Source organism: Malus sylvestris, chromosome 12, assembly GCF_916048215.2.
Source record: "Malus sylvestris chromosome 12, drMalSylv7.2, whole genome shotgun sequence".
Classification (NCBI taxonomy): domain Eukaryota; kingdom Viridiplantae; phylum Streptophyta; class Magnoliopsida; order Rosales; family Rosaceae; genus Malus; species Malus sylvestris.
This window is the reverse complement of record NC_062271.1, coordinates 5,421,098-5,440,648: the sequence shown is the minus strand read 5'-3', so window position 1 is coordinate 5,440,648 and position 19,551 is coordinate 5,421,098. Positions and strand designations below refer to the sequence as shown.

The following is a 19,551-nucleotide window of genomic DNA, read 5'->3' as shown; positions in this document are numbered from 1 at the left end:
CCAAGAATGACATGGAAGAGGCATAATGAACCAACTGCTCCACTTTGAATACTAAAATTCAATAGTTAGGCAAGACCATAATAGTGCCTGCAATAATAAGACTAACAAAAACTAAACAAACTTCGGATACAAAATTTTGAATCCTTTATGCAAAATTTTCAGTGCAGAACAATACGATAGCTACCCTTTCAGCAAAGAAAGCAGATTAGCTACCTTTTCAGCAAAGAAAGCAGATTTGAGGGAAATTATAGAGTGAGAAAAGGGGTCTGGGAAGGGGAGGAAGGCTACGGAAGAGAGAGACCGAGTGAGAGAGAGAGAGAGAGAAGGGGTATGGGAAGAGGAGGGCGTGGGAATATTTAGTCCAAATTTATCAAAACTGGCGCTTATTTTTAATACTTGCGCCAAAATTATCAAAACTTGCGCGACGAAGGTATACAATTCACGTCGCGCAAGGTATTTTTAATTTAAAAAAATAATTATAAAAATTACTGAAAATGTGGCTTTACTCATTTTAAATTTATTTTTTTTTACATAAAACTCACAATAATATATTTTTCTAATAAAAACCTGACTAATAAATTGGTAGCTACTTAATAAATATACATATAATTTAATTTCTTAAGTGTTATACGTAAAAAAAAATTAAATTTAAATTTACTTAATAAATATATATACCATTTAACTTGATGCGATACACATTGTACGAAACTAATTTCAACGATCCAACCGTCAAACTTGTTTGTATATGCTTCGAGATCACATATACAAAAAATCGAAAAAAAAAGGTTCAGAGATCAAGTAATGGGACAAAACTTTTCGACGGTTATAAACGAAAAATCACGATTTAACGGTAGTTTAAACTCCGATTTTGATGATTTTTTACAGTTACACCCCTTGATCCTACATGAATACAACGAATTGATTCGATCGTCAATTTAAAATATTTTACACAAGTGGATATCACAAAATCTTATGTTATACTTGATGAAAGTATAAATAAAATCGAAGTGTTAGGGAATCTAACGTTTTATTGAGATACGCATTGTACGAAACTAGTATCAACGATCCAACCGTCAAACTTGTTTGTATATGCATCGAGATCGCATACGCAAAAAATCGCAAAAAACAAACCTTTAGAGATCATGTAACGGGACAAAACTTTTCGACGGTTATAAACGAAAAAATCACAATTTAACGGTTATTTTAACTCCGATTTTGATGATTTTTTACAGCTACACTCCTGGGTCCTATATGAATACAAGGAACTAATTCGATTGTCAATTTAAAATATTTACACAAGTGGATACCACAAAATCTTATGTTATACTTGATGAAAGTATAAATAAAATCGAAGTGTTAGGGAATCTAACGTTTTATTGAGATACACATTGTACGAAACTAGTTTCAACGATCCAACCGTCAAACTTGTTTGTATATGCATCGAGATCGCATACGCAAAAAATCGCAAAAAACAAACCTTCAGAGATCATGTAACGGGACAAAACTTTTCGACGGTTATAAACTAAAAAATCACAATTTAACGGTTATTTTAACTCCGATTTTGATGATTTTTTTACAGCTACACTCCTGGATCCTATATGAATACAAGGAACTAATTCGATTGTCAATTTAAAATATTTACACAAGTGGATACCACAAAATCTTATGTTATACTTGATGAAAGTATAAATAAAATCGAAGTGTTAGGGAATCTAACGTTTTATTGAGATACGCATTGTACGAAACTAGTTTCACCGATCCAACCGTCAAACTTGTTTGTATATGCATCGAGATCGCATACGAAAAAAATCGCAAAAAATAAACCTTCAGAGATCATGTAACAGGACAAAACTTTTCGACGGTTATAAACGAAAAAATCACAATTTAACGGTTATTTTAACTCCGATTTTGATGATTTTTTACAGCTACACTCCTGGATCCTATATGAATACAAGGAACTAATTCGATTGTCAATTTAAAATATTTACACAAGTGGATACCACAAAATCTTATGTTATACTTGATGAAAGTATAAATAAAATCGAAGTGTTATGGAATCTAATGTTTTATTGAGATACGCATTGTACGAAACTAGTTTCAACGATCCAACCGTCAATCTTGTTTGTATATGCATCGAGATCGCATACGCAAAAAATCGCAAAAAACAAACCTTCAGAGATAATGTAATGGGACAAAACTTTTCGACGGTTATAAACGAAAAAATCACAATTTAACGGTTATTTTAACTCCGATTTTGATGATTTTTTACAGCTACACTCCTGGATCCTATATGAATACAAGGAACTAATTCGATTGTCAATTTAAAATATTTACACAAGTGGATACCACAAAATCTTATGTTATACTTGATGAAAGTACAAATAAAATCGAAGTGTTATGGAATCTAACGTTTTATTGAGATACGCATTGTACGAAACTAGTTTCAACGATCCAACCGTCAAACTTGTTTGTATATGCATCGAGATTGCATACGCAAAAAAATCGCAAAAAACAAACCTTCAGAGATAATGTAATGGGACAAAACTTTTCGACGGTTATAAACGAAAAAATCACAATTTAACGGTTATTTTAACTCCGATTTTGATGATTTTTTTACAGCTACACTCCTGGATCCTATATGAATACAAGGAACTAATTCGATTGTCAATTTAAAATATTTACACAAGTGGATACCACAAAATCTTATGTTATACTTGATGAAAGTATAAATAAAATCGAAGTGTTAGGGAATCTAACGTTTTATTGAGATACGCATTGTACGAAACTAGTTTCACCGATCCAACCGTCAAACTTGTTTGTATATGCATCGAGATCGCATACGAAAAAAATCGCAAAAAACAAACCTTCAGAGATCATGTAACAGGACAAAACTTTTCGACGGTTATAAACGAAAAAATCACAATTTAATGGTTATTTTAACTCCGATTTTGATGATTTTTTACAGCTACACTCCTGGATCCTATATGAATACAAGGAACTAATTCGATTGTCAATTTAAAATATTTACACAAGTGGATACCACAAAATCTTATGTTATACTTGATGAAAGTATAAATAAAATCGAAGTGTTAGGGAATCTAACGTTTTATTGAGATACGCATTGTACGAAACTAGTTTCACCGATCCAACCGTCAAACTTGTTTGTATATGCATCGAGATCGCATACGCAAAAAATCGCAAAAAACAAACCTTCAGAGATCATGTAACGGGACAAAACTTTTCGACGGTTATAAACGAAAAAATCACAATTTAACGGTTATTTTAACTCCGATTTTGATGATTTTTTACAGCTACACTCCTGGATCCTATATGAATGCAAGGAACTAATTCGATTGTCAATTTAAAATATTTACACAAGTGGATACCACAAAATCTTATGTTATACTTGATGAAAGTATAAATAAAATCGAAGTGTTAGGGAATCTAACGTTTTATTGAGATACGCATTGTACGAAACGTTTTATTGAGATACGCCTATTTTTCACTATTGGAGCGCCAAAATTATCACATCAGGCACGACGTAGGTATACAAATTGAGGTCGCGCAAAGTAGTTTTGCGCGTCGAGTACATTAAAACGTCGCGCAAGGTTTTTTTTTTTTAATATTATAAAAATTACTAAAAATGTGACTTTACTTCTTTCAAATTCAAATTTATTTTACATAAACCCCACAATAATATATTTTTCTAACAAAAACTCACAATAATTTTTTAAGTGTTATAAGTACAAAATAAATAAATTAAAATCAACTTAGTAAATATATAATTTTTTTTTTACATATATATCATTAAATTTCTTAAGTGTTATAAGTACAAAATAAATAAATTAAAATCAACTTAGTAAATATATATACCATTGAACTTGATGGGAAACGCATTGTACGAAACTAATTTCAACTATCCAACCGTCAAACTTGTTTGTATATGCTTCGAGATCGCAAACGCCAAAAATTGCAAAAAACAAACATTCAGAGATTATGTAACGGGACAAAACTTTTTGACGGTTATAAACGAAAAAGCACGATTTTTCTTTACAAGTTTATATTAATCATCATCCGAACTACAATAATAACTCTCGCTATCCTCACTACTATCATTTCCGGATTCCCATTCGTCTTCATCTTCGTTTGCCTCTTCTGGTGCATTGTATTGAGGTAGATCACCAAGGTCAATTGATATTTCGAATTCAGGAAATCCAACTACGTCAAATGGTTCTTGGACAATATTAGTATCCCGGAGTGTTTCTTCACCAATTTCTATCGAAGATGATAACTGTTGGTCAGCGACGTTATCGTAATTGTCATCATGATCTTGTTCTGGAATATCATATAGCCCTTTTCGATCAATCTTTTGAACAACTTTCCAACCATTGCCAGCTTTAGGGTCGTCTAGATAGAATATTTGTTTCACCATTGTTGCCAAAATGTATGGGTCTTCATCGTACCAATGTCTCATAGTGTTTACTGATAGTAAACCATGGTCTCGCTTGACACTCGTTCGGTTATGTGGGTTTGTATCAAACCAAAGACACTTAAACAGTATCACTTGACACCTGTCTTTGTAAAGCAATTGTACTACACAAGTTAGTTTGCCATAAAAATCAATGTCTTCACTGTCACCCGCACCCGGGACATGGACACCACTATTTTGAGTAGACAACTTGTCATCACGTGTTGCCCCCAAGAACTTGATCCCGTTGACATGACAACCTGAGAACAATTCAACGTGAAGCGGTCCTCTCGCCAAGTTATATAATTCTCCATCGTAAGAGGGTGAATTCAATTCCTTCAATTTGTTCATCTAATATAACATATACAAAAAGTTAACTTGTTAGTATAACCAAATTTAAAGACGGGCATGAACAAGTTGGAAAATATGCTCAATTCAAACCACATACAACTTACATGTGCGTGAAACCACGAAGGAAACAAGTCACGGTGCTTCTTGGCATATAAATGTGAAGGATGTTCCCGCTTCATCAATTGTTCATGCTCTTCAAGGTATGGCAAAGCCTCGTCACAATTGTTGAGTATGAACCAATGCGCTACCTCCATGTCCTTTTTGGTAAATGATTCGTCTTTTACAGGATCGCCGAATGGTCGCGCAATTTGGGCAAAAACAGACAGTTTCTCTTTTCTGACACCACCGTCATTATTGCGTTGAGAACGATTGAAAGCTGTCTCAACATCTTCAAGATACATTGCACAAAAAGTAAGTGACTCATATGCGACCCATGCCTCCACAAGTGATCCTTCGGGCTTTGCCTTGTTTCGAACAGACTTTTTCAACTCACTAAGATATCTGCACAAATAAAAGGTATGCTACAAATTATTCAAAGCATTCGTTGATCATGAATATGTTATATATATATATATATATAGACGCTTAATTAAGTACCTTTCTATTGGATACATCCATCGACAGTTCACTGGTCCGGCAAGCAATGCCTCATCTGGCAAGTGAATCATCACGTGAATCATACTTGTAAAAAAAGCTGGGGGAAATATCTGTTCGAACTTGCATAAGACGTTCACAATGTCGTCCTGCAATTGTTTAACATCTGACTTCCGCAAACACCTTGCAGTCAACTGCGAAAAAAATCTCGACAACAACACGATTGGTTTCACCACATCAAGAGGCAATAAGTGTCGAATACCAACTGGAAGAAGGCGTTGGAGTATCACATGACAGTCATGACTCTTCATGTTTTGAAATTTACACCCATTCACGTTCACACAACGCGAGATATTGGAAGCATAACCATCTGGAAACTTTACAGAAGAAATAAAGTTGAAAAACTCTTTCTTCCCATTCGGCTTAACTGTAAAAAAAGGATGGCATTTCTTCAACGTACCACCGACATTCTTCATCCACAAAGATGACCTAACGCCCATTTGTTCCAAATCGAGGCGAGCTTCGATCGTGTCTTTTGTTTTTCTTTCAATGTCTAGAATTATCCCGACCAAAGTGTCAAACACATTTTTCTCAATATGCATAACATCGAGGTTGTGTCTCAATTTTAACTTTGACCAGTATGGAAGCTCAAATAACATACTCTTGTGCGTCCAGTTCAGATGTGTAGTTGGTCTGGGGTTACTGACCCCTTTGCCGAAATGACCAAATTCCAAACGGTTTAACTGATCCAAAATCTCATCTCCGGACCATTCTCTTGGTCTTAGCCGAGTCTCTTTTGTGCCGTCGAAGGCTTTATCGTTCTGACGCCACTCGTTGTCCCAAGGGAGCCATCTACGATGACCAAGATAACAAACTTTTCTTGCATGCCAAGATGATGTTACGTTCTCCTTGCATATTGGACATGCCAAATAACCCTTAGTCATCCACCCAGAAACCATTGCATATGCAGGAAAATCGTTTATTGTCCACATCACTGCCGCTCGCATGGTGAACATCTGCCCAGTATATTTATCGTATGTACGAACACCGTTTTCCCATAAATCTTTTAGCTCATCAACCAACGGCCGCAAATAAACATCAATGGACTTTCCTGGATCTTCGTTAATTAATAGAGTCAACATCATGTATTCTTTTTTCATGCACTTCCAAGGTGGCAAATTATAAGGAAACACGACGACCGGCCAAGTGCTGTGCTTTTGGTTTAACACCCCGAACGGATTAAATCCATCAGTGGCAAGTCCCAATCTGACGTTGCGCGGGTCAGCTGCAAAATCAGGGTACATCCGATCGAATTCTTTCCATGCCTCTCCATCTGCAGGATGCCTCATAACATCGTCATTTACCCGTCCTTCTTTATGCCATCTCATGTCGGTTGCGGTATGCATCGACATGTACAATCGCTGCAATCTAGGCTTCAATGGAAGATAGCGCATTACTTTTTGTGGAATCTTGGTGTTTCTATTCTGTGATGTCATTTTAAACCTCGGCTCATTGCAGACAGGGCATTTATCCAACGCTTTGTTCTCCTTATAGAACAATATACAATTATTTACACATGCGTGAATTTTTTCATACCCCAATCCCAGACCCTTCAACACTTTTTGGGCACTTTTATGATCTTCAGGTAAACAATTCTCCTTTGGAAGCATCCTCTTGATAACTCCCAAAAAGTAATCAAAACACTTGTTTGATAAACGAAACTTGATCTTGCCATGCATCAACTCCACAATTGATGTGAGCACTGAAAAGTTCTCGCAACCCGGATATAATTCTTGCTTGGCATTTTTCAATAGTTTTTCGTAGTTTTTGAATGCCTCACTGTCCATGGTTGGACGGCCGTCATCTCCCCCTTCTCCCCATTCCTGATTGGTGTTGCTCGAGGCGTATGGATAAACGTCATTTAGAATATTCATAACTTGTTCATTAGGATCTACATTAGATTCAACAGTTTCCACTCGTGTCACGTATGAAGACGAAGCTTGGTCTAATCGTTCTCCATGATGATACCAAGTAGTATAGGTCTCCAACATCCCATTTCTTACTAAATGAAATCGAACATTCTCGAATGTCTCCCACGTTGAGTTGTTACACCTCCTGCATGGACATCGGATATGAGTTGAACCTAGGTTGTGTCTAGTTGCGAATTCAATGAACGCATGTATTCCATCCAAGTACTCAACAGCACATCTATTATGATTATGTATCCATTGTTTGTCCATTTTGTCTGCAATCCGAATAAAAGTACAAGAATTACACCAACGTCTACAACGGAATCCTTATAAATGTGTTACCAAGGAATAACCCTTCGTGCTTCCCCACGCTCGAGAAGTAACTGCAAAATCCACTGTGAACCAGTGAGAAAAAGTTGTATAGATCTTTAAAAGATGCAACTGCTGCAACTAATAATATCTAGAAAAGTTTTGCATCCAGCGATCATATAAAATTGGAATGAATAGGTATATAGGTAAATGGAGATATAACTAATTAAACTATATGGAATTGGATGCCATTGAAAATCTACACCGTTGCTGGCATTCATTCATTTTATTCAAAAATTGGAATTAAGTACAATTTAAGCAAATTATGAGACAGATTAGGACATGAAAACTATCGTCTTGTCACCTTATTCCTCCGGTCAGGGCCCTATCCCATTCAAGAATGCACAGTTATGTGCCGTAATTTACGATTCCAATGGATTAAATTTCAACGTGGGCTAATTTCGGCAGCATCTCCTTACAGTTCTTCAAGTGCACATCGTAGATACATAATATCCACCGTGTACTCAAAGAACATTAGGAAATGTTACCAAAATTTCCACTATCGAAACCTAATCCGTGGACCGCAAACTACAACACATAACTAGGGCATTCCCAAACTGTCCAAAAAATGGGACAATTCAAGAATTAATTGGACCGTAGTCATGCTTTCGCATCCATGCACGAAATCCAACTAATTCTCAAACGGGAAACTAAGCTTTTCCTGAGAAAAGGGTACGAAGTTAAGTAGTATTAACTTCGTACAACACAAAACAATTTTGTAGGTGATGTACAAAAATATGTGCATACAAATAAACTAAATCACAATAATTACTAAAACTAAATAAAATAGATAAAATTAATAAAAATTAATTTAGCGAAGAAAATAAAGTGATTTATGTACACTGTGACATCTCAAATGTAGTTAAATTTCTCTTAGACTTCATTTTAATATAAAGTGATTTATGCACCATTTATTTCACTTTACGCATCTATCTCTTAATTTAGTCCTTAGTTCTCCTTAGTTCTCCTTAGTTCTCCTTTATAAGTTCTCCTCTTATATGAGATACAATAGCCATGCCTCTGTCATCACCAATCAGAGTAAATAATGACAGTGAAAAAGTTGATTACAAAAGGCAGTAACAAGTGAAAAGAAACAAACTAATACCATAAGAACAAACAGAACAAATTACAAAGTCCTAATCAAATCGTTTCCTAGGTTCAAGGCATCATATAATCAGTGAAGAAAGCAAAGCTTGTATCTTTACCTGAGTCGAAGTCTCCTGAAACAATACCCTCTTTCAATGAATCATGCGCAACATTCTGCAAAACCAAATTACTTCTATACTTCAAACCAAAGTAATGCCTTAAGGAAAATTAAAGTTTCAAGCTTCCATTTGGCTGGCAACTTTAAACAGAGTTAATAGAACTAAATAAATACCTGGCTGAAATGAAGAAAGCTGTGACTGTAGAGATTGTAAGTGACATTTCCAAATTTAACAGCACGAGAGAACTCGGGAGGCACCGGCTCACTTGAAACAAATGTCACCTAAAATAAAATTGCACTGAACATTATCAGACAACCAAAAATTAAAAACTTCAAATTGCTAACTGCTTGAACCATGCACAACTCTCCCAACTCTTTTCTCTGTTATTTTTTTCAGTAAGTTAGAAAAAACACCTCAAGAGTTTAACTAGAGTTAAAAAATAACTCAGCTAGCCACTTTTCATTTTCTAACTAATTCTTACTTGCAAAATTCCTTTGTTGTTATTCACCCATTCTCGTCAGCCGAATTTTCCTCTAAAAGCATTGTACTTGAAGCGTTTTTCTCTAAAATGTACTATTATCAAGGACTATTAAGTGAAAAGACCTAAACTTTTTAGTGCTTGTGGATGAAGAGATACCTAATCATATTTCCATTATTTGGTTGTATTTGACCACATATCGACTATGTACCAGATGTTGTAGATGGTAAAATGAGCACGTACAAAAATGGTACATATTCATAACTTAAATTTCATCTCTAATTCATAAATTGCCTCGTTTTGCAGCTACTGGGGGAGCCACCCCACACTAATATGGGGTCTGTTGGGCTGGTGGGGAACTTTGCTTTCATTTAATTTAAGTTCAAAGTTAATCTTTATGAGTTGTTTAATTACTTATATCTAAGACTACTTAAGAGAGACTTCAGAGTGTTTGTTTGTTATTATTCTAGAACGTTACGTTCTTAGTTTCTAATCAAATTTGCAGCACTACAGCATGTTAAGATATGCAAACTTTGGTTTACATTTATTTAATACTTAGCTTTTATCATCTTAATTAGTTTTTAATTTAATATAATTCAAGATTTTATTGAGTTCATATCTCATGCAGCATAAATAGAAGCAACAGTACTACAAGCGCTAAAACGAATCCCAAATTTTAGATACTCAATTAATGTGAAAACGATATGACAATGTTAATTTATGAAAAAAAGTAGATGAAATTCATGTAAAAATAACATGTTAATAAAACTATAGTGCTACCTCTGCACTCTGCAGCTCATAGCCTCATACCTGAGCAGAAGCTCCACCAAGTTCAATTATCCCAGTTGTCTGCATTGGTTTGCAACAACCCAAGCATATAATCCTTCATCAGATCCTACATCAACAAGAATTTTCAGCAATACGAATTTGAAGACTAACTCCGAAAGTAAAAATCTACGAACTTGAAGTTAACATAAAACTAACTAAGTTTAATCACGAACATGAGTAAAATTAAACATAATTTAAATCGGAAGGCAAAAAGATCATTTTCAGGAAAAAGTACCTTTTCGTGATGAGGTTGTTTAGCTGCAATGTTCTGTGCCACCCAGAACGAAAATTTATCTCCCAAAAGATCTTTCTGGAGAGGTACTGATCAATTTCCAAGCATTAGCTTGGATTTATTCTTTCAGACCAGTCAGGTTGATCCTTCAAGGGATGACACTTTTGGCAATGACGGGGTGCCTGCATTTAAAACTAGTGAGGGTGAAGGGCAAAATGAAGAGCTTGGTAGGAACAATCTTATAAAAAAAAGTTGGTGACTTTGCGCGACGCATGCCCACCTACGTCGCGCAAAACGGTTTTGCGCGACGTACGTAAACCTACGTCGCGTAAAGGTGGGAAAAAGCGGTAAATTCTTAGAGTTTGGCGCCAAAAGTTTGCGCGACGAACGACTACGTCGCGCAAAGCCGTTTTGCGCGACGTACGTAAACCTACGTCGCGCAATGGTGGGAAAAAGCGGTAATTTCTTAGGGTTTGGCGCCAAAAGTTTGCGCGACGAAGGACTACGTCGCGCAAAGCCGTTTTGCGCGACGTAGGTGTACGTACGTCGCTCAAAACGGCTTTGAGCGACGTAGTCCTTCGTCGCGCAAACTAACGTCGCGCAAAGCCATTTTGCGCGACGTAATTTTATGCGTCGCGCAAGTTTTCGTCGCGCAAGCATGTTTTTGTACTAGTTAATTAGGTATATTGTTACTCTTTCACATCTGAAATGGCTTGATCTATCCATACCAGAAGTGCATGAAGTTTCAGTGGTAGCTAGTTTCATGGCTTGAATGAATCATGTCTCACCCTTGGTACTGTAGTGATTTAATCAAACGAAAGAACCATGCATGCACTAGAAGGCTGGACGAAACCATTACATGGATTATTTGGATGAAATAAGGGGTGATGGTAGAGTTTAATTATAGAGTGGGTTTATTGATAAGTTTTAGTTTTATTGTTAATTTCATTTTGTACTTGAAGGTAATTATGCAATAAAGTAAAAAAGACAATTAAAATTAAAGTTTAAGTTGGGTGTAGAAAGATGTTATACGGGCTCAAATAAAATTTCCCTAAGGGAAATGATAAACAGTCTTTTTAGCTTCTCACACACTCTTGTTTGATCTTGTCTTATGTTTCCAGTTGATTTATTTTATCCGACAACCATGGTGTGTGAGAAGCTAAAAAAATTGAAAATCACATCCCACTAATAACTTTGTTGCGCACGGTAACAGGTAGGCCAACACAGAGTTCAGGGCGTATGATGATGTTGCGTGCCCCAAAGTTAATTAAGCATTCGGAGTTCTAAAATGGGTCATAATTAGGATCAACAGCCCCCAAAACAATGCATTAGGGTTTCAGATCCTGATGTGGTAAAGCTTAAGTTATGATCAGTTTGAGAACGTTCATGGTCCATTGGACTTATTTGGTTTGGCCGAAAGCGCTTCCAGATAAACAAAATTGAGAATTTACAAAAAACGTGGTAGGTGATCTTTAAGTTTTCTTACAAGAAAGGGAGGTGATCATTTTGGCACTCCATCTTTCCACACCAGCACGCCTCTTGTTTTTGAAGTGATTGAACATAAAATCATATATCAGTGTATCAGCAACATGAAATTCTTTAATTAGAATTCGATCGATTATCACACAAAACACGACTCAGAACTTAGACTTCGATCGATTACCAGTCGAGTAAAAATAGGCTCTGACAATAAGCATCAACATCGTGAAAGTAACTGGACTCCGTTCTGATTCCAGTATCTTTAACTTGGTGTGACTCGGGATCATACAAAACAAGCTTTGGTTTTCTTCCATCCTGAATCATGTGAACTTTGCCAAGATTTTTTCTAATTCCCAATGGCCAGGCTACAAATCTAGTACCATCAGGAAGACAAATCGTCCGGATAACTTTCCAATTAAGCATCCGCTTCCAGAACCCATATGCATGACCAGGTCTTGTATGGAACAAAGAGAGTGATTTCTCAAACACTCGAATAAAAATATGACCTATAAATTCGGGTGGTAGCACAATCTTTCGAAAAACCTCACTGCCCAAATCGAAAGCAAGGATGGAAGTGTGAGAATGCTCCGTTATAATCCAATACACAACTCCATCAAAGAAGGTACATCTTGATTGCCAAGAAATGACAGTATTTGAAAAATAAGGCATCGCAGTTATTCTTCTCCAAGCATCTGATCTAAGGCTGTAAACCTCAACTTCAAGGACGACATTCTCGTGTGGAAGCAAAACCCTAATAAGCCTCACAACCTTATAGTCGTTTTCCCCACTATGAAACCGGAAACCATTAACAAAATGGCTTGTGTGCTGAGCGAGGCCATTATAGGAAGCCTCTTGAGCTTTCTGATTGATGGATTCCATAGATATATAGGATTATTCAAACTAAAGAAATTATAAAAAGAGATACAAACCAATCCTTTGGACGAACCATGAACAAAGAATCTGAGACTAATTTATCCGCAGGAGGCTCTACATCCAAACACTTGGACGATGTTTCAGCATCAAACAGTGACAAACAATTTTTCTTGTCATCTGTTTGGATAAGGAGAAAATCACAAGAACTTTGCACGACGTTCCTTTCGAGATGGGCACTTTTGAAACTAGAGCTGCTAATTAAACTTTTCCAAGATTTACAAACGCATCTAAACCGCAAAAGAGATCTCACTGGCAATCTTGCAAGGATATCAAACAAGATTTCTTCGGGTATATTGTGATTAAACATACTGAAAAAAAAAACTAGTTAATTAGATATCCAACAATTAAAGCGTACCTGATATACAAGATTTTGACGATGGAATGCAAAGAGAAAGCTGGTAGCGATTACTTACTGCAAATCTGTAGAAGGTTAAAAGAGGGATTTTAAAGGGTGGCTTTGGAAATTCAAATAATTAAATTAAATTGAATTCGTTGATATATGTTAACTTCATACATCCAACAAAACTCTTAAGTCCAAGGATTAGGATTACTTACAATTAATTACAATACTTGTGAAACCCTAATTAGGGTTGTCTTATATATTAAAACCTCATGAAAGTCACTATAACAAACCTTGTCATTTTTGTGTTCATTGTAGCAAACCTGTGACTGTGAGTTAACGCCGTCGTCTTTTTTGAAGCCGATGCATAATGCACAGAAAGAAATTGCATGAAGCTCAATAACTTTTGGTACCTTCAAAGGAAAGCAAAGAATTTCATAAGGCAGTGCTTCCGGAAAAGAATGAAATTTACCCAAGATTTTATTTACCCTGCAGCCCAAACGAACAGGCACATCTACCCATATACAGAATGAATTCTCACTTCTTGTTCTCTACGGTACCGTTTGGTATGTGGGACGGGACGGAACAGAGTAGGACGAGGCGTTCCGTCCCACGTTTGATGTGCCTAAAACAGGTGGAACGGGCTGTTCCACGGAACGAATTTTAGGTGAATTTTCGTTTTGCCTCACCCCCTGGAACAACTTGTTCCACATCCGTAGAACACAAAATTATAACCTCTCTGTCTCCTTCTTCCTCCTTGTTTCCATCCGAGGGCATCTTTGCTCCCTCTCCGTTCCGTCCCATCCTGTCCCGTCCCGTCCCGTCTGCATACCAAATGATAACGTAGTATAAATACGTGTACTGCACAAAGAAAATTGCAGAATCTGTTACATAGGGCAAAAGGCAGTTTCATCCATGTTCCACACTTGCATTTCAAGGGCAGCTGTTTCCCTGCTCACTGAGTTACCTGAAAAAATGTGAATCCAAGATTTTACGCTTCATATCGTTAGCTCTGTGGTATCAGCAGTTGCGCATTGAGATCTTGCAACAAGGTCATTCGAATGTGCACGGTCGCCACCCGCCCGTTAGCTTCCTCAGGTGGAGGCTTGAAAGCCAACTTCCACCTCGCAATCAAAAGAAAATGAACAATTTAGGGCATAATGAACCCGCTCGAGGAGTTGAACAAGCTGATTAATAGGGACTGGTAAAAACCGTGATTTCAAAGAGGGCATAAGGAACACTCTTCCTCTGAGACAGCCATTGATGAATGATGGCGAAGGCTATGAGGAATTTTCAAAAGCTAGGGTTTCTGTTTGCTTCTCGGGAAAACTCAACCCTCTCTGGTTGTCCCACAACTTGAAGTCAGGAGTATGTCATGGTATGCAAACGCCCCGGGTGTCTCCGGAGACTGAAGGAGAGAGTTAATTAATTAATTAATCAACTAATTCTTTTTCAAATGATTTTATAATTCATTTGGTTTTTAGAAGATAATTCATTTGTTAGCTAGAGGTAAATATATAGTTTGATACCTAATTATTGTCGCTTGATATGTAATTGCGTGCTTCGCATGATGAGTGCATAAGAGTTCACAAAATATTCAGTATTGAATGCAGAGTTAGATAGGTAAAAAATGTGTGCCCGAATCACTACTTCTTATTATTAGCGGTACAATTTTAAAATCACTAATGCTCGTGATGCCATTCTTTTAGGCTTTATTTGTATCAGTTGCTCTCAAGATTTTGTTGTTTAATGTAGTTTTTTGCCTTAAAAATAAAAGAAATTGATAATTTTTCTTGGAAGTCTCTATCTGTCATTGTGTTTGGTAATAGAAAAGAAAAACTATGGAAACCATTCCATTATGTTTATTCATTGATTTTCAATTCATTTGATCTGACAGCGAGAAATTGAAAAAATTGTGTGAGAAGTAAAAATAGTTGTATGGATCGCACTACCCATTTTGTAGTGTTTGGAAAAATTGTGACATTTCATGCCAAACAAGTGTTATCCAATTTTCTTTCTTTGTATTGGACAACTAGCGTTCTACTATTGATCACATGTCGATAGTTCTGTTCCATAGCCGGACAACTAGTGGCAGCGTTCCATAGCCGGAGAACAAGTTAGTGGTGGCGGACTGGCGGTGCATCATTTTCGTCTTCATGATTACTACCCAGTCCACATATCCACTTCTTAAACATATCCGTACGCAATAATCAGACTTTGCTCTTGTAGATGAGCTCTTGAATTTGTCAAAATTATGTTTCCATGTTTGGTAATATACAGATATAGATTGCAGAGCAGTAGAGCCAGCGAGAATACTATTCATGCACCACCACCATTCAATAGTTTTTACTCTGTTTACAACGATAACTGAATCGTTCTTTTCTCATTTTCTTTTGACGAGAAGAGAACTGAATCACGCCTTCGTTCTAGAACACGCTCGAGACCGGAATTAAGCATAGTACAAGGTGAATTTTCTAATAAATAAAAGCATGACGGGATTAGATGCAACTGTCGAAGAGGCTTTAATTGGTGGTAGAATAACGAGTACCAGCACAATCCTTACTTTAGAGCAAAAGATGCACCGTTGTCCTCCAACGTTCCAATAGACTCCTTGAGAAGTCCCTGTGCTTCTTCTCTCCTCCTAAACAAGAAAGTTGAGCAAATTATCACAAGCAATTACGTAGCATCCAATCCCGTGGGGCAGTTGGTTATTCACACTACTAATGACACCATGCAAATTATAAAACTAAGGGTTGGGAATAAAATAAATCAGCGTTCCTTTATCTTCGACACTTGGCTCAAGGGAAGTCAGGGTGAGTAGGGGATTGATAGCGGAAAGCATAAAAAAGAACGATGACGAAAGGTGTTGATCACAAAACCCACAGCAAGTAAAATAAAAAAGAAAAACAAGAAGAAAGCATCAAATGTCTGTAGCTTTTCAGTAATTGTTCAAAGCATACCTCTTTATATCCTCCACAGCTTGTTTACGACGTTGTATCTGAAGTTCTAGAATGTGAATTAGCGTTGCTCTAGCCTGTATGATAAAGGACATTACAAAACAAAGTAGTTCTTCAAAAGACAAAACAACAAATCACATTCTAACACACAAAAAAAAAAAAAAAACTCACCTGATGGGGCCGCAATGAGTTGAGAAGATGATGTAAGTTCTTGAAGATGAGAGATATCTCTTCCACTCTCCTTGCGTATTGTGATGGTCTCTCTACAAGAATATCAGCCAGCTCCAAAATGTGCAGCTGCAATTCTCTGTTAAGTGACCTTAATTCCTTTTTAAAGTCTAAAAAGGACCGACGTTTATGTCAGAGAAGCATAAAACACTTTACAAGGAAAACAAACAAACAAACAAATGTGTGCACATGCAGAAGAAGCATGAACAGGCAGTTCGCACATATGTCTTGTTGAGAATTATATCAAATAATACTCTGCAAACCAAACCATACAAAAGCTTGAACGTAAAATTCCTCTCCAATCTGGAGAGGACATATGTATTGCCCTAAATAGGGCATGCAATTTTTTCCCAGTAAGGATATATGCCAAAGCCTAGAAAACTATGCAATCAATCAGAAATGTGGAGTAACATTTCTCAACATTTGCTACTTCTTTTGCTTCTGAATGCATTGCGTAAATTAGTTCTTGCACAAGAAAGTTGTGGACAACTGTAATCAAGAGAATATTTATCAGCCTCGTAACTGTGTTCTAACTTACCAAAGAAAATCATCATTAACTAGTTAACAACAACAACAACAAAGCCTTTTCCCACTAAGTGGGGTCGGCTCGCTTTACGCAGGGTCTGGGAGAGGTGAATGTCGGCTAGCCTTACCCCCATTTATGGAGAGGCTGCTCCCAAATCATTAACTAGTTAACGAAAAACAAAATTCTTAATTCAACCAATGCGAAGAAGAAACTGTGAAATTGATGATTGGACAATGCTTGCGCAAGAAAATGTTCACATTAATTCCTAAATCCTAAAATTAGAACTGAGTTAGACATACCAATATTTGGGCCTTTTGGGTAGAGTTGACGCACTCCCTGTTCTTCCAAGCTTGGAAGTATCTCATCAATCTATATAATATTACATTCCCGGCTTAAGCGACTGCTATAAACATGAGATTGCATTCTTCAAAAATAAATTCAAAAAGATTTAACTTACACCAAGATTCTCGCATACATACATACATACATACATACATACATACATATATTTTGACAGGAAGAAACCAAGGGATGAGAAAAGCTCACAGTGTGATTAGCACCGTAGCAAAGGAATGGCCCTTCAATTGGAGGGGGAGGCTCCGGGGCTGATTTGGGGTCTTGCAAGTAATCTTTGTAGAGCCTATAATATGGGGGTGGTGGTGGATACGTCGATGTAGCCATAGCAAGAACCTTCTGGCCAAACCTAAGTCAACCAAGTTGAAAAGAAAACAATAAGTTCACGTTGGAAACAAGAATTTTCTTTTTATAGGAAATTAAAATTAAATTAAATACTATCCTGAGATTTGTGGTGTTTTTCAAAAATGGGCCATTTCATTTAAATTTTTTTCACATTGCAACCTAATGTTTCGGCAATATAAAATTTTCCCCGTCTGTTAGACCGTCTTGTCGTCCATTGAAAATAAAATGAAAAAGGAACAAGGATGAAAAGAAATAGGACTGAAATGAGAGATAAACAAACTTATTCTCTGTTGAACTCCTCTTTTCTTTCCCTCCCTCCCTGTTGTGTCTTACTCCATAACCTACACTGATCCCTGCCCGCAACCACCCCCTCCTTCTCCTCCTCCTCCTCTTCTCTCTCACAGTCTCCCTTGTCCGCTCTCTGACCACCCCCATGTCAAAGAACACAAAATACACACAAAACCAAACCAACAACCTCAAGAGAAGCTCATAAATTCAAACCCAAATAACCCAAATGGCTTAAATCAAATCATTAATAAATCACCCAAGTATGCACATAGAAACCCAGTCTCCCCCACATCACGACACCTACACCTACAACGAACACGCAGCCTCGCAATTCGTTCTTATGACAACAAACACTGAACCACAAACCCGCAGCTTCGTTTTGACAGAACCCAAATTCCCACACCATCTGCATTCCCACCACTCAAACAAATCCCAAACCACAATCAAATGCACTCTACCAAACCAAAAATCAAAACCCACCTCAAAGATTTTGTTGGTTGAATGTGAAAATTTGCAACTTCTGATTATATACAGTGACATTGACATAAGCCATTGTAAATCGGTTCCCAAAATAAAATCAGAAATTCATAAAAATAAAATCAGAAATTCATAACAATTCAAATGTAAAGTGAGAGAGCGTTGAAATTACCTGAACTCAAAAACCCTAAATTGGGCAAGCCGAATTGAATTTGGGAATTGATAGATAGAAGAAGGAGCTGAAAGAGAAAAAAAAAAAAAAAAAGAAAAGAAGAAGAAGATAATTGTAACATTTGGAAAATAAACATTTAACTGAGAAAACAACTACAAAACTCAAACAGTCGGGGAGTGAGATTACCCTTCACTCGTGGATTTGCAGTGGAGCTCTGAGAAAGATGAAATGTGGAAGTCGACGAGGTGAGAGTGCGAAGCAGAAAGGGAGGAAGGGGAGGAAGGGGGGGGCGGGGTTTGGTTCTTCTTCTTTTTTTTTAAGTTAATTATAAAATGACCCTTTACTTGTAGTGATTGTTCCACTTTAGTCCTCAAACTTTTTCAATCTAAACTAAGTTGGTCTCTCTTGTAGTGGTTGTTTCACTTTGGTCCTCGAATTCATATTCCGATCTAAACGAAGTTGGTTTCTAAACTTTAAATTGGTGTTAAATGAGAACAACAGTGATGACAATTACAAAAGTTGTCAAAAATTTGTTGTGGGATAAACTCAATTGGAACGTTTGTTCGGTCAGAATGGATCACGATGTCAAATACGTTAGCAATGACTAAAACAATGAACAACAAACTGTTGAATTGTGGCCAAGTGGCCAACTCAACATCACCTTTTAGCTATTAAACAAAGCAAAAGAAAAAAGGGCCAAATTATTATATATCTTTTGGCTAATAAAAAAATAAAAAGTGGGGAGACATTATAATTATGTTTCTTATTGTTTTGTGGAATTTTAAAAGGCTAGCCTCGGATGGAGTATTATTCTTTGGTGATAAGAATAGTTGTTGGTTCTTGTGTGGATGGATGTTCGGTTTTGAAAAGAGAGTGAAAAACCCATTCTGAGTGCAGAGAGAAGAGAGCAGAGAGCAGCAGAGCAACAGAGAAAGGGTGCCGTAGCTCCTCAGAGAA

General features: G+C 36.8%; 4 protein-coding genes across 4 annotated transcripts; all 4 read right to left on the bottom strand.

Annotated features, from left to right (window-relative positions):
• Positions 1 to 4,063: 4,063 nt before the first annotated feature.
• Positions 4,064 to 7,653, bottom strand: LOC126593651 (uncharacterized). The gene is made up of 4 exons (XM_050259742.1): positions 6,075 to 7,653; positions 5,417 to 5,966; positions 4,924 to 5,320; positions 4,064 to 4,819 (listed from the first exon to the last, which is right to left on the bottom strand). Exons 1-4 carry the CDS (start codon positions 7,651 to 7,653, stop codon positions 4,064 to 4,066), a joined length of 3,282 nt encoding a protein of 1,093 aa, XP_050115699.1.
• A 43-nt stretch (positions 7,654 to 7,696) lies between these two features.
• On the bottom strand, positions 7,697 to 10,713 carry LOC126594006 (probable apyrase 6). Its single transcript, XM_050260204.1, has 5 exons — positions 10,499 to 10,713; positions 10,246 to 10,330; positions 9,131 to 9,238; positions 8,958 to 9,012; positions 7,697 to 7,766 (listed from the first exon to the last, which is right to left on the bottom strand). The coding sequence occupies exons 2-5, from the start codon at positions 10,288 to 10,290 to the stop codon at positions 7,711 to 7,713; spliced, it is 264 nt and encodes an 87-aa protein (XP_050116161.1). The 5' UTR covers positions 10,291 to 10,330; positions 10,499 to 10,713; the 3' UTR covers positions 7,697 to 7,710.
• Positions 10,714 to 12,154: 1,441 nt separating this feature from the next.
• On the bottom strand, positions 12,155 to 12,853 carry LOC126593650 (uncharacterized). Its single transcript, XM_050259741.1, has one exon. The coding sequence runs from the start codon at positions 12,851 to 12,853 to the stop codon at positions 12,155 to 12,157; it is 699 nt and encodes a 232-aa protein (XP_050115698.1).
• Positions 12,854 to 15,560: 2,707 nt separating this feature from the next.
• On the bottom strand, positions 15,561 to 18,911 carry LOC126594286 (mediator of RNA polymerase II transcription subunit 7b-like). The gene is made up of 7 exons (XM_050260532.1): positions 18,781 to 18,911; positions 18,595 to 18,661; positions 17,505 to 17,661; positions 17,258 to 17,327; positions 16,376 to 16,542; positions 16,208 to 16,281; positions 15,561 to 15,888 (listed from the first exon to the last, which is right to left on the bottom strand). Exons 3-7 carry the CDS (start codon positions 17,637 to 17,639, stop codon positions 15,807 to 15,809), a joined length of 528 nt encoding a protein of 175 aa, XP_050116489.1. The 5' UTR covers positions 17,640 to 17,661; positions 18,595 to 18,661; positions 18,781 to 18,911; the 3' UTR covers positions 15,561 to 15,806.
• Between the last annotated feature and the right edge of the window lie 640 nt (positions 18,912 to 19,551).

Excerpts from the sequence above, each read along its gene's own strand:
- LOC126593651 (XM_050259742.1), bottom strand. The coding sequence starts at position 7,653 with ATGGACAAACAATGGATACATAATCATAATAGATGTGCTGTTGAGTAC. Across the intron at positions 5,321-5,416 it reads TGGATGTATCCAATAGAAAG|ATATCTTAGTGAGTTGAAAA; the intron begins GTACTTAATTAA and ends TTATTTGTGCAG. Across the intron at positions 4,820-4,923 it reads CTTCGTGGTTTCACGCACAT|ATGAACAAATTGAAGGAATT; the intron begins GTAAGTTGTATG and ends ATGTTATATTAG.
- LOC126594006 (XM_050260204.1), bottom strand. The coding sequence starts at position 10,290 with ATGCAGACAACTGGGATAATTGAACTTGGTGGAGCTTCTGCTCAG. Across the intron at positions 9,239-10,245 it reads TTGGTGGAGCTTCTGCTCAG|GTGACATTTGTTTCAAGTGA; the intron begins GTATGAGGCTAT and ends ATTTTATTTTAG. Across the intron at positions 9,013-9,130 it reads GCTTTCTTCATTTCAGCCAG|AATGTTGCGCATGATTCATT; the intron begins GTATTTATTTAG and ends TTGGTTTTGCAG.
- LOC126593650 (XM_050259741.1), bottom strand. The coding sequence starts at position 12,853 with ATGGAATCCATCAATCAGAAAGCTCAAGAGGCTTCCTATAATGGCCTC.
- LOC126594286 (XM_050260532.1), bottom strand. The coding sequence starts at position 17,639 with ATGGCTACATCGACGTATCCACCACCACCCCCATATTATAGGCTCTAC. Across the intron at positions 16,282-16,375 it reads ACTCATTGCGGCCCCATCAG|GCTAGAGCAACGCTAATTCA; the intron begins GTGAGTTTTTTT and ends TTTATCATACAG. Across the intron at positions 15,889-16,207 it reads GCTGTGGAGGATATAAAGAG|GAGGAGAGAAGAAGCACAGG; the intron begins GTATGCTTTGAA and ends TTTCTTGTTTAG.